Source organism: Eleutherodactylus coqui, chromosome 1 (assembly GCF_035609145.1).
Source record: "Eleutherodactylus coqui strain aEleCoq1 chromosome 1, aEleCoq1.hap1, whole genome shotgun sequence".
Classification (NCBI taxonomy): Eukaryota; Metazoa; Chordata; class Amphibia; order Anura; family Eleutherodactylidae; genus Eleutherodactylus; species Eleutherodactylus coqui.
The window spans coordinates 96,531,985-96,544,455 of record NC_089837.1 but is presented as its reverse complement, the minus strand read 5'-3'; the positions used below and the strand labels follow the sequence as shown (position 1 = coordinate 96,544,455).

At 42.9% G+C, this 12,471-nt stretch overlaps 1 protein-coding gene across 1 annotated transcript in view; it reads left to right on the top strand.

The window, feature by feature from the left end:
- Positions 1-11,995, top strand: part of RASA2 (RAS p21 protein activator 2) — a 110,303-nt gene extending 98,308 nt beyond the window's left edge. Inside the window, exons 22-24 of the mRNA XM_066598149.1 lie at positions 373-476; positions 5,828-6,008; positions 7,479-11,995. Of these exons, the coding sequence (XP_066454246.1) occupies positions 373-476; positions 5,828-6,008; positions 7,479-7,509 (316 nt within the window). The 3' untranslated portion in view covers positions 7,510-11,995. The remainder of the gene's footprint in view (positions 1-372; positions 477-5,827; positions 6,009-7,478) is intronic.
- Positions 11,996-12,471: the final 476 nt, after the last annotated feature.

Sequence of the window (12,471 nt, the reverse complement as noted above, 5' to 3'; positions counted from 1 at the left end):
GACTATGGTAATATCCTGAATCCGATGCTGTACAATGTAGATGACGTACTGTAGCCTTTTTTCCCCACTAGCCTAGATCCTGAAAAGTAAGGTTGATGCACCATGTATACAGTTAAGAGCAATATGTTGACTTGCTTTTAACCACTCGGCAAGGACTTTCCATGAAAAAAATACATCATTTCGCCCAATGTAATACTTTACTCAACTTTATCTGGAGAGCAATCAACTTGGAGGGGACATTGTGAACGCTTCTGTCTTCCATCACATTCATTATATTTGAATTCTAGTCCCAGCTGCTGTAAATCAGAGCGTTCTTTGCTAGGTCCACTGTGTCATGAGCTCATTAATGCCTCTCGTGTCTTCACTTTACAGAGGTGTTCCAGCTGACGTGGCGCTAGATATAGATGGAGATCGCGAATGTGAAAAGATTTATTCTCTGTTTAGCACAAACATGCCAAAACTGCAGAAAATGGAAGGTAAGAAGTTCCTAGAAGTAACTCCTGCTTCTGTTGTGCATAACATTTGTACTTTTGCTGTTGACTGCTAGTTGTATACAACATTTAAAGGGGTTGTCCCATGAAAACAAGTTATTCCCTATCCATAGTGTAGAAGATAACTTGCTGATTGGTGGGGGTCTGACTACTGGGGTCCCCAGTGATTCTTAGAACTGGGATCATAGCGTCTCACGAGGAAGGAAGCAATGATTGCACAAGTGCTTCACCACTCATGCGTTCCAATGGGACCACTGAAGACAGAGCATTTGAACTCTTATCTCCAGTGGACCCTTTTTAAAATGAATTGAGTGGTGGTGGTTTTTCGGATCCGCATGGATCCCGGTGGTTGGAGATGTCACTTCTTAATCTGCGTCGGAAATTCCACACGCAGATTTTGCCCATTCACAAAGCAAAATCTGTATGTGAATCTGCGGCAAAAATCCAAATTTGAATTCCACTGTGTGAACGAGGCCTTTTAGAATTTTTTTGTCTTGCTACATAAAATCACTATCTTCAAGAGTAGCTTGAAAATCTCTTCCAAAATGTTCCAGTTAAATAGAAGGTATCATCAGCAAAAAACTTTTTATATAAATCACATTCTTTTGCTAAACGTATTTAAGAAATTTTGTTAAACTTTTTTTTTTTTTAAATTTACCGGTACTTTTTGACACAATCTAGATTTGTAAAGAAAATCCTAAAATCCTGCATTTTTCACACAGAGCACAAATCCTAACACTAGCCTCTTACTTCCTGATGTGTGAGAAAACTTTACAGCAGTCATCTCACTAACATCACAGGCAGGATTACACTGAAAAGAAAACACTTATATGTAGCTAATACAAGATCCACCATTCATGAGAGGTGATCGGCTGTGACCACTACACAGGTCACCGAGCATGCCTAGAACAGTCTCCCATACAAGTCAATGGGTCCCCTCTAGTGATGAGCGGTCATACTCGCTAAGGGCAATTGCTCGAGCGAGCATTGCCCTTAGCGAGTACCTGCCTGCTCGAGAGAAAAGGTTCGGCTGCTGGCGGGCGGGGGAGAGCGGGGAGGAACGAAGGGGAGATATCTCTCTCCCTAAACCCTCTCTCCCCCCCCCCCCCCCCCCCCGCTCCCTCTGCTCACTGCCGCAACTCACCTGTCACCCACGCCGGCAGGTACTCGCTAAGGGCAATGCTCGCTTGAGCAATTGCCCTTAGCGAGTATGCTCGCTCATCACTAGTCCCCTCCTGTCCACTGTGTGAAATGGCTATGAGGCTGCTGTAAAGCATTTCTCTAAATGCTGTTAAATGTAGTTCAGTCAAGATATCCGCCCCCATAGTCATGTATAGACAACAAAAAAAATACCTACAAATGGGAAATAGAAACCGTTTAGAATAATGAAATGTTTCTCCATCTGGTTTTAATTACAAAAAAAACCCGCAGGAGCTATTTATTTTTCCTCAGAGTATAATAAAAATTGCTTGGAAATTTATTTTTGCTGTCATTACTCTGTAGGAAAAATATCTACTGCAAAAGGTCTGGGTGTAGCCTAAGAGCTAATTCACACTGCCATATGCAATTTCTGTTCTTAAAAAAAAATAGACTGATTTCACTATGAGTATTTACACATTTCTTTTTTTTTTTTTTTGCTGCATTTGTGCTTTTTTTTTTTTCTCTTTTTTTTTCTTGCCTACATGTGCCATCTATGTTTTTCATGCACTGGCGAAAAAAAACCAATGCAAGGCTCAATTGATGTCAGATTTCTTCTACTGTCCCTTGTAACATCTGTGCATGTTTTATGCTCCCATAGACTTTCATGGGCAATGTTGGTCTGTAAATACAGGAAAGAACAGGACATTCTGCAGATTTATTTTATTATATATTTTTTTCTAACACGCAACATCAGCCCACAAAAAAAACAACACATGTCTGAATACACCACTTTAATGGGTCCGTATGCAGTCCTTTTTCAGTCATTAAAGTGTCCCTCCAGTCCTGGACAAACAAAGATGACCCAACCTCTTCTCTGACTACCTTGTGCACACTGTGCATTAGTATGCAATAGTATTCTAAGTTCTCTCATTAAGGAGAAACAATACCCTTCTGGACCCACATCTATAGGCCTCTCACTAGCCAAGCCAGAAACCTAGTGCACACTGATGAGGTACAATGGCTGCCTGTTGTGTATGGTATTCTGGCTTAGATCTCAATTCCCAGTCGTTGTTATAAGGCTTGTCTAAAGAGTCTGATATTGACTTGCAGGTTTGCTGCTTTCCAATAGGTGGCACTGCAGAGGTATTGTTCCGTCTTCCCTATTTGCATATTTCCCAGAGGACCATGGACGGCCTTATAAGTCTCCTCACACCTTCTAGGTGCTCTCCTTAAGAGAAACGACACCCTTCCAGAATCCTAGTAATCAAAGACACTACATGCTGCTCTGACTGGCCAGCACTACTCATGTGGACAACACTGGTCAATCAAAGCAGGTGTGTCTTAGTCTAATGATGTACATTAGTGTACTGTGTACATCAGGTCTTCAGAAAAGCTGGTGTAGCCATCCATGCTTGTCCAATCCTGGACATTGAAATCAACACGAACTGTGCCTGCCGTTACAAGCGCTGGCCATTACACAGAGGGCGGCGCTGAGACTTTCGCTGCTTCAGCTGTGACCTCTGTGTATTTGCAGCGCTGACAGCATGCACCCACTCAGCTGATTGGTCAGGGTCCCGAGCGACAGCCCCCAGCCGATTAACTATTGATGACCTATTCTGAGGATAGCTCATCAATAGTATTCTCCCTGGAAAACACCTTTTAAAAAAAGAAAAAAAAAATGGACAGCACATAGACCGAAAATATACCCGAGCGAATGGGCCCTAAAAGAGAGGAACACTGGTTAAAGTAAAATGGATACTATTGCTCAGCTCCATTGAAGTTGAGCTGGAATGCCCACCCAGAACTGTGAACAAACAGGTATGCTGGGATTTTGGACAAAGCCTTTAGTCTAGTTTCACACTTGGGTTTTGTGGCAGTTTTTGAGCCAAAGCCAAAAGTGAATTGAAAAGAGATAGCAAATCTAAAGGAAGGCCTTTTACTTCTCCTTACTGCTGGATGACTTTGGTTCAAGACATTGACACTGCAAGTGTTTGTCAAAAAATAAAAGCATGTATGTGAAACTTTCCCTAATGAATTAAATGAACACAATACTAAGGAATCTAGTATATTCACGAAGAGAACACTGAAGGATAAAAGCCAATAATGTAACAAAAATGGGTCAAAGTTTTTATTAATATTTTCCAAGATGTTAAGACAGATTATACAATGAAGAAAAACAGGAAAAATAAAAACAACTTCTACTACTCCATATTTGGAACTTGTACACCAAAATTAAAATTTTAAATAAACAATCGGGATAAGACAATGGAAGGAAGGGAGTGAAAGGAAGGGAGCCCAGAAATACACGTGTAATGGAAAGCTACATTTATTAACTCAAAATGTTATGGGTTTCAGTTATATCGTCTGAATATGAAATCCACAATTTCAAAACCACATCGAATCTGGGCATTGAATCATCCAGCATATTGGATAACTTGTCATTGACCGTAATCAAACCTAGTTTATTGTTAAGTAATTTGAGAAGTATTACATGAGGTTTCCACAATTTGCCATCCAAAAAAATATAATGGATGCATTTCCCAGTATATTTTTAAAAAATTTGGGACTGTTGCATCCGATAGTGCTTGGGTGGGATCTTTCTGAAGTTGGCTTGTGACTAAGCATGTTAAATGATCTATATGCCATTTCAGAATCCAATGACTTTTGAGCGTTTCCACCATACATAGTACCCAACATTCCACATTGCCTAAAACATAAACGTAAGGCTTCAGGACAGATACGGGATCGCCTTGTACGCACCATATACTATGCCCTCAAAACCTTCCATCCAGCTTCTTCCAGTGATGTATTCATAGAAGGTTTTGCTGCGTTTTGAGTCATGTATGCCCAACCTTTTAAGGGCTCATGTCCACGGGCAAAATATGATTTAAGATCCGCAGCGGATCTCCCGCATGCGGATCCGCATCCCATAGGGATGCATTGACCACCCGCGGGTAGATAAATACCCGCGGATCGTCAATAAAAGGGATTTAAAAAAAAATGGAGCATGGAAAAATCTGGACCATGCTCCATTTTCGTGCGGGTCTCCTGCGGGGACGGCTCCCGCGGGCTTCTATTGAAGCCTATGGAAGCCGTCCGGATCCGCGGGAGACCTAAAATAGGAATTTAAAGTATTTACCATCCGTAGCGGACCGGGAAGGTCTCCTCTTCCTCACGGCCGCATCTTCCTTGCTTCGGCTCGGCGGATGTGCCCGGCGCATGCGCGCGGCACGTCGACGACGTGCCGGCGACGTGCCGCCGGCGTCAGGAATTCCTCCGCCGGCCGAAAATGAAGATCCGGCCGTGAGGAACAGCTGACCTTCCCCGCCCGCGCCGGATAGGTAAATGCTTTTAAATTGCTATTTTCGGCGCTCATGTCCGCGGGGCAGGAGGGACCCGCTGCAGATTCTCCATTGAGAATCTGCAGCGGATCTGATTTTCCCCGTGGACATGAGCGCTAAGTCCATTGATTCCCCGATGTCCGATCCCCATTTAATCATATATGGTAACTTATTAAGGATGGAAAGAACGGCCGATGTACCGGATGAGTATAAACATATGTGTTTAAAAGAGGTTCTCTGTGTAATATTGACGCCCTTAGTCTTTTGGCTGTTAATAAAATGAGTTATTTGGTAATACCAAGGGAGTTCTGAGTCTCACACTTTTGTGAAAATCGCTAAAGAATTAAAACAGTCTAGATACCCTGCCTATTTATGCAATCTTCTATTCTTAAGAATTGTTTTTGTTTACCATCTGAAATGTAAAGGGGAAAGACCGGGCAAAAACCTGGGGTTTAGAAAGAGTGGTGCAACTGGTGTAAGAACTAAATTTCCTCTGCAATTTAGCTCTGTCTATCCCACTCAGCCAAAGAATGTGAAAGGGCTGGGCACAAAATGGCCGGTCTACTCTTAGAAGGAGGCTAAGGAAAAGTGGGATCAGTGGGATATTTTTGGGAGACCTCCGTCTCTATTTCCACCCATAATAGAGCTTGAGCACGTGAGAAAATTTGGGATATCTGAGCTAAATATGTAGCTGATTAATATCTTATGTGAGGCATACATACCCGTACCCTCAAGAATGCATGAAGGATACATTGTCTTAGCCTCTGCTCGCCTTCCCTTCGGGCCCCAAGCAAATTTTAGAAGCTTCCGTTGTATTTGGGTGTTTTTTTTAATGAACTTTACCTCTCTTTACAGAGGCCTGTGCAAGCATGGCGGTATATCAGGGCCCACCAGAACACAGTGATTACCATTTCACTATAGATGATTCTGTGGAAACTTTCAAGACCCTCCAGCAAATTAAAGCCATTGTTGAGAAGCTGAATGAACCTCACGAGAAACACAAGAAAGGTTCTACCAGTGCAAAATATGGCAGCCAGTGAGTATCTGTTAATGTCTATTAACTTGGCAAAATGTTTCCTAGAGGAAAAGATGTTTCTGTATAAGGCTGGTTTCACACGGGTGACAGTTCTACATATCGCATGTTTGTGAAGCCCATACTTTCCAATGGGTTCTTTCCCGTTAGTGATGTTTTTGTAGGCTGCTACATTGCGAGAATACAAAATCGCAGCATGCTCTATAGAGCCACAATTTGCAATGTTTTATGGTCTGTTTCCCTATGGAGCCTTCCTAGGTGTTGCTTTTACATTAGGAAATCCTACTGTTCGAGCCCTAGAATAAACCCTATCTACATAAAAAAAAGCAAATGACAATACATCACCTAACAGGCGCTGTCTGCTCTGCCACACTTCTCCTCGCAGGTTCCCTCCACACTTGCTTGTAGTTTTTCCGCAGCGCTTCCTGGTCAGGGGTTCTTAAGCGCCGCGACTCAGCCAATCACTGTATTGCTTGATTAACCAATCACAGCCATTTAATGCAATGCCTGTGATTGGTTCATCGAGCGCTGCAATGATTGGCTGAGCTGCGGCGCTCAAGAACCAATCACTGCAGCGCTCGATGAACCAATCACAGGCATCGCATTGAATGGCTGTGACTGGTTCATTGAGCGCTGCAGTGACTGGCTGAGCCACGGTGACCAAGAATGGATGTTTTTCAACCCCTGACAAGGAAGCTCTGGGGGAAAAACTACAAGCAAATGTGCCGGGGGCCTGCAAGAAGTGCAGCTGACCTGCTAGGTGATGTATTGCGGTTTTTGTTTTGTGTTCTTTTTTTTTTTTTTTATGTTAAGCAGCCAGGGCAAATTTTCGGGGTAGGGCTTATATTTCAAGCCCCCCAAAAAATCCAAGCAAAAGAGCGCTATGTGTGACTTTGTAGCAACACAAAATCGCAATATCGCCGTGAGAAAACACTGCCATATCGCACAGGACACACATGCGATATCGCTTAGATTTTCTCGCTGTTACAACACTGTCACCTGTGTGAAAGAAGCCTAAATCTTGTCTTCTGTTGTGAAAAAGCTTAGCTCACTCAAATCACTGTAATGTATCGGAGGCCCAGGTTTGATCTACGAGCTGCAAATAGAGTAAATCGGCTTGTTTTGCTAGTTGCTGAACAAATATTGAGCTTAAAGCAAAGTTATATGTAGACTTGCAATGCGATAACCTAAAATATCCTAAAATGATCATGTACAGTTTGTCCCCATTAGCCCTTTTTGCAGTACATTACCATAGTGCGTGTTGTGGGAAAGGGAACACGTTATCAGCAGTGTTGTGCTCCCCGTATATATGGCTGCGGTTCATCGTCTAGGTCAATGCAACTTTCTCAGCCGTTACCTGGCTGCTGATAATTGTACTCATAATAACTTCTACAAACTTTGTATCATTTTGGTTTACAGCGTGAAGCTAAAGGGCATGGTGTCCTCTAATTCATTATCTGTTTTGCCTTTCAGAGAGAATCCAATTGTGGGAAAAGGTTCATAGCACCCGCTAGGATGTTGGGCATCTAGAACTGGAACAAAGTATTGCCAAGAGACAATTCACAGTCATAGTGTGGAGGCTAGAGTTTTCTAATTACTTGGCAGGTTCCTCTCAAATTTTCATTATAGGAAAACTTTCAATGACGTTTGGATGTCTTGTTTGAAAGTTGGGAAGAGCATTGAGGTGCCAGTATTTTACAGCAGCCAGGGAAATTGATGAGGATACATGTGATGACCTTCACACTGCAGGCAGTACTTTGCATAGTACAGATTACTCCGTCACATTCCCTGGGGTCACACCTAATGTTCTGTATCTGTGGCCTGGCTGCAGTGGCCTAGCTGTGTTAGGACACACCACTCAAAGGACAATGAGATATTGGTCAAGTGTGCTCGGCCCCGTGCGATCGTACAAGGTTTTATGTGTGAACCTTGGGGCACGCTTTGTAGCTGGATAAAAAGTGTTGCCATAAGAAGAAGTCATAGAGGAGGAACCCTTGAAGAAACCACACTAGACTTTTCCACCTGTCCCAGAACTAAGGAAATCAGGGCCTGGCTTCCTTTAGACGGTACAAATTGGTTTTTCTTGTTTTCCTCTTCTTTTTTTTAACATTTTGTTTGGTTTGATTTTACCCTTTTTTAACTGAAAACAAAAGGAATAGATCTAGTAAAACTGTACAAGCCCAATGGCACAAAGTTTACTCTTCACCATCACACATGACCTTACAGATCAACATGGTCGTTGCATTATTAAGGAAGGGAGCGGGGTTATTAACCACCACTATCTCGACACTCATTTTCTTCAGTGATTTAAGAGACTTTTAAGGGACATGAGGGGACACTATTAATTTACTGAGATTCCAAATGGCAAAAAAAATGTTGCTTATTTGACTTGGCATTTTTTTAAAAGTGGATTTTCAGGATTAGAAAAAACTTTTTTTTCCCCCCAGAAATGGGACCATATCTGTCTGGTTTGCATTTCAGCTCTATTGAGGTGAATGAGCTGTTATACCACACATAGGCTAATGTTGATGTTTAGTTTGGTGACCAGAAAAATATCCTTTTATATTTGGGAGCCAAAGATGTCCCAGTGTTTTGGTTTGGTTTTTTTTACTCCCCTGAGGCCCTGATGCAGTATTTTAAAGGGTTTTTCAAATGTAAAATATTGATGGCCCATCGCTGGGATAGGCTGTCAAAGGTAGATCGTCAGGGGTCTACTGTCCAGAAACCCCCACTAAACAACTGTTCCCTGAGACACTGTGTTCATGCACTGAGATGATACCTGCCGGAAGCTGACCGCTCCGTTCTCAATGTAATGGCTAGGCTTAGTATTACATGTAAATTTCCTATTCGCATCAATGGAAACTTTGCCTGTAATACCAAGCATGGCCAATGCCGTTGGAACAGAGCTGTCTGCTTCCTGCAGAAACCGGCTCAAGTACACTGGCCCAGTCAACAGTTGATCAGTGGGGGTCCCAGGTGGCAGACCACTGCTTGATGTACAGTTGGTGGTCTATCCTAACGATAGGCAATCAGTAGTTTACAACTCGACAACCCCTTCAAACAAATCAAAGTGGGCAGATTTTGGAGTGGGGAAATTAATTTACCACAGTACGAGATGTAAGAATGTAATACGTTCACTGTCCTAATGAAAGCCCATATTCTGCTACTAGGGTATCTGTAATGTAAAAAAATCTATTTTTTTGTGTAGGTTTACATGGCGTTAAACACAGGATGTACTTTTGGTAGCAATGTACACAGTTTTGTAAGGTCAGTGCAATGGACACCATATATGCATTGGATTGTTTGTACATTCTTTGTCAAAAGCCCCTAGAAGGAGTTGTTGTTTTGCCCCTAAAATGTCTCCCTGAGGCCATTAGTATGTAGTGGATCTCTTTTTCCACTTCTGAAGAGCTTGTTGACCACTAGATAAGACTCTACGACACAATCAAAGAGATTTCACCCAGTTAACAAAGTTTGAGAGGGGGCGCATAATTGGCATGCTAGAAGCTAGATGGTCATATTGACAAATTGTCCGCCAACTTGGCCGTTCCAACCAGACTGTTAGGAGGTGTTAGGACCAGTGGATGCTTGGGGGCACACACAAAAGGCGACTGGGCTCAGAATGCCTTGAAAGAGGATTGTCCGATCGTCCAACAAGCATGAGCAGCTCCAACTGTTTTGTCCACAATCCAGAGAAGGGTAGCACCATTGTTACAGGCTCTTTTTGTCTTTTGGAACCACTTTCAAGTGCTTGGCTTAAGGACATTTGGTTTCACGGCACCCACTGTTGCCTCAGTTTGCAGTGAGGTCGTGAACCATGAAATTGGACTGCTATGGAGTGGAACCGGGTTGTTTTCAATGAAGAATATAGGTTTAGTTTGGGCAATGTGGATGGCTGTGTTCGTGTTTGGAGATCTAGGGGTAAGTGTCTCAACCCTGCCTTTGTTGTGGAGTGGCACACTGCCCCCTCTGCTGCAATAGTCTGAGGGGTCATCGCATATGACAGTAGGTCACACCCAATAGTGGTACGAGAAACAATGACAGCTCAGTGACATATGCACGACATCCTGCAGCCACATGTGTTACCTCTCATGGTAGGGCTTCCAAGAGGCATTTTCCAGCAGGATAATGCTCAGCCCACAAAGCAAGGGTGGCCTGCCCAGTCGCCTGATCTTTATTCGCCAATAGAACATATATGGGACCATCTGGGACACAAACTTCGACAACCTACGAGTTTGCACGATCTAGAAGCTCAGTTACACCAAATGTGTAGTGATTTGCCACAGGGTACCATACGGAACCTGTATACCTCCATGCCCGCCTGTATCATATCTTGTATCCGAGCTAGAGGCAGTAAAACCGGGTACTAGAGCCTCCATGCCCGCCCATATCACATCTTGTATCCAAGCTAGAGGTGGTACAACAGGGTACTAGAGCCTCCATGCCCGCCCATATCACATCTTGTATCCAAGCTAGAGGCAGTACAACAAGGTACTAGAGCCTCCATGCCTGCCTGTATCATATCTTGTATCCAAGCTAGAGGTGGTACAACAGGGTACTAGAGCCTCCATGCCTGCCTGTATCACATCTTGTATCCAAGCTAGAGGTGGTACAACAGGATACTAGAGCCTCCATGCCTGCCTGTATCATATCTTGTATCCAAGCTAGAGGCAGTACAACAGGGTACTAGAGCCTCCATGCCCGCCCATATCACATCTTGTATCCAAGCTAGAGGTGGTACAACAGAGTCTCCCTTCAATTGTTCAGTTTCCTGCAATAAATTATCCTTTTGCTGTGATATTGCAATCACTTACTTATATGAACATTACAATCACATATATTTCATTTGATTCTGACCACTCCTTCTAGGTGCTTGATTTTCCTTTTTTTTTGGCAATGACTGTGCTTTCTTTCCCTGAATAAACACTATATGGTCATGGGCCATTGCAAGGAAGAGCTTCTCTATGTGTATTGCAATTAAAGTTTAGTGTCCCTTCCGTAAAACCACAGTTGCTCTACATTCACTAAGGAGTAAAGGCAGCTCAGAATGTGCAGGGCTTGCAAGGAAATATAAACCTGGTATCACCTCCAGGATTGCCACTTAGTGCCATAGCCAGAAGAAGTGGCACTGTGGTAAAAAGATGACTACATCAATGCAGGTTTCACTTACGAGCCTGTTCTCCAGCCTGGAGTGCAGGTGACTTATTTTCCTGCGTATGTAGTGTTAAGCTGCAGCAATGGTGTAAAAAACATGCTTTGGCTTTGCACTGTATCATAGCACAGAGCACCCATATGTGGCTTGGCAGGCATGTTTTATTCCCCCCCCCCCCTTTTTTTTTTCTTTTCTTTTTTTTTTCCTCCTCCCCTCCATTTTTAACCTCCATAGATTTTTGGAGATTGTTAAACAATCCGATCCTGCACCAATTGTCTTCACGATGGGAATGGCCTACTCCTCCAGGCAGCCACTTTCCTTACCACTCTGAGCACTTTAGTAATCTGCTGTGGCCGGATTACATGTGTCTTTTTGTTTTCTTTTTTTAATATAAGATGCATAATGTATCAAGTTGTTTTCTTCGTTATGATCAGTTCCATGATCAATGCTGTAATTTCTTTTAATGATAAAAAAAAAAAACATTGGAAAAAAGAGTTTTATGTGTAATGTTTAGAAGACCAAAGATGATTTATAATCGTTCTGTATATATTTATTTTTAAGTCTTGCTTTCATTGTGGAAAAGATATGAGGTTTGCTTTTGTCAGTATTATAAAGAAAAAACAGGTACTGCTTTACTCTGCCTTATTTCTGTATTAAGGGATTAAGCCTTTTTTTTTTTTTCTCCCCGGATAACAGGTCCAAGTGCAAACTTTCCGAAACCACCAGTGTTGCACTTTTTTGGTAGAAACTGTTCCTTTCACAAAGAAGGTTTCTAGGACCGGTTATTGTCTCTGAAGGGTCCTAAGTAGAGATGAGCGAGCCTACTCGGTAAGGCAGTTACTCGAGCAAGCATCGCTCTTCTTGAGTAACTGCTTAGTGATCCGAGCAGGCTCGGGTGGGCTGCCGGGGGCGAGGGAAAGCGGGAGGAAGAGGGAGAGAGATCGCTCTCTTCCCCCGCTTCGCTCCCCCTCGTTCACCCCCACAGCCCACCCGAGCCTGCTCGGATCACTAAGCAGTTACTCGATAAGAGCGATGCTTGCTCGAGTAACTGCCTTACCGAGTAGGCTCGCTCATCTCTAGTCCTAAGGAGATGCATTGAATGAGTATTTTAATAGCACACAGAAAAATGTATGTAAACCTATGACAAAAGGTCATTTCAAACACCGTACTCAGTCTGTAAGCCTAATACAATCCCAGATTTTAAAGGCTATATCATTTTTTTTTTGTTTTTGTTTTTTTGCTGTCATTTTTTTGCTTGTATGCAAAGTGAAGCAACTTTGCAAATGTCCTTAGAAGTATTGTCTAGACGTTTCA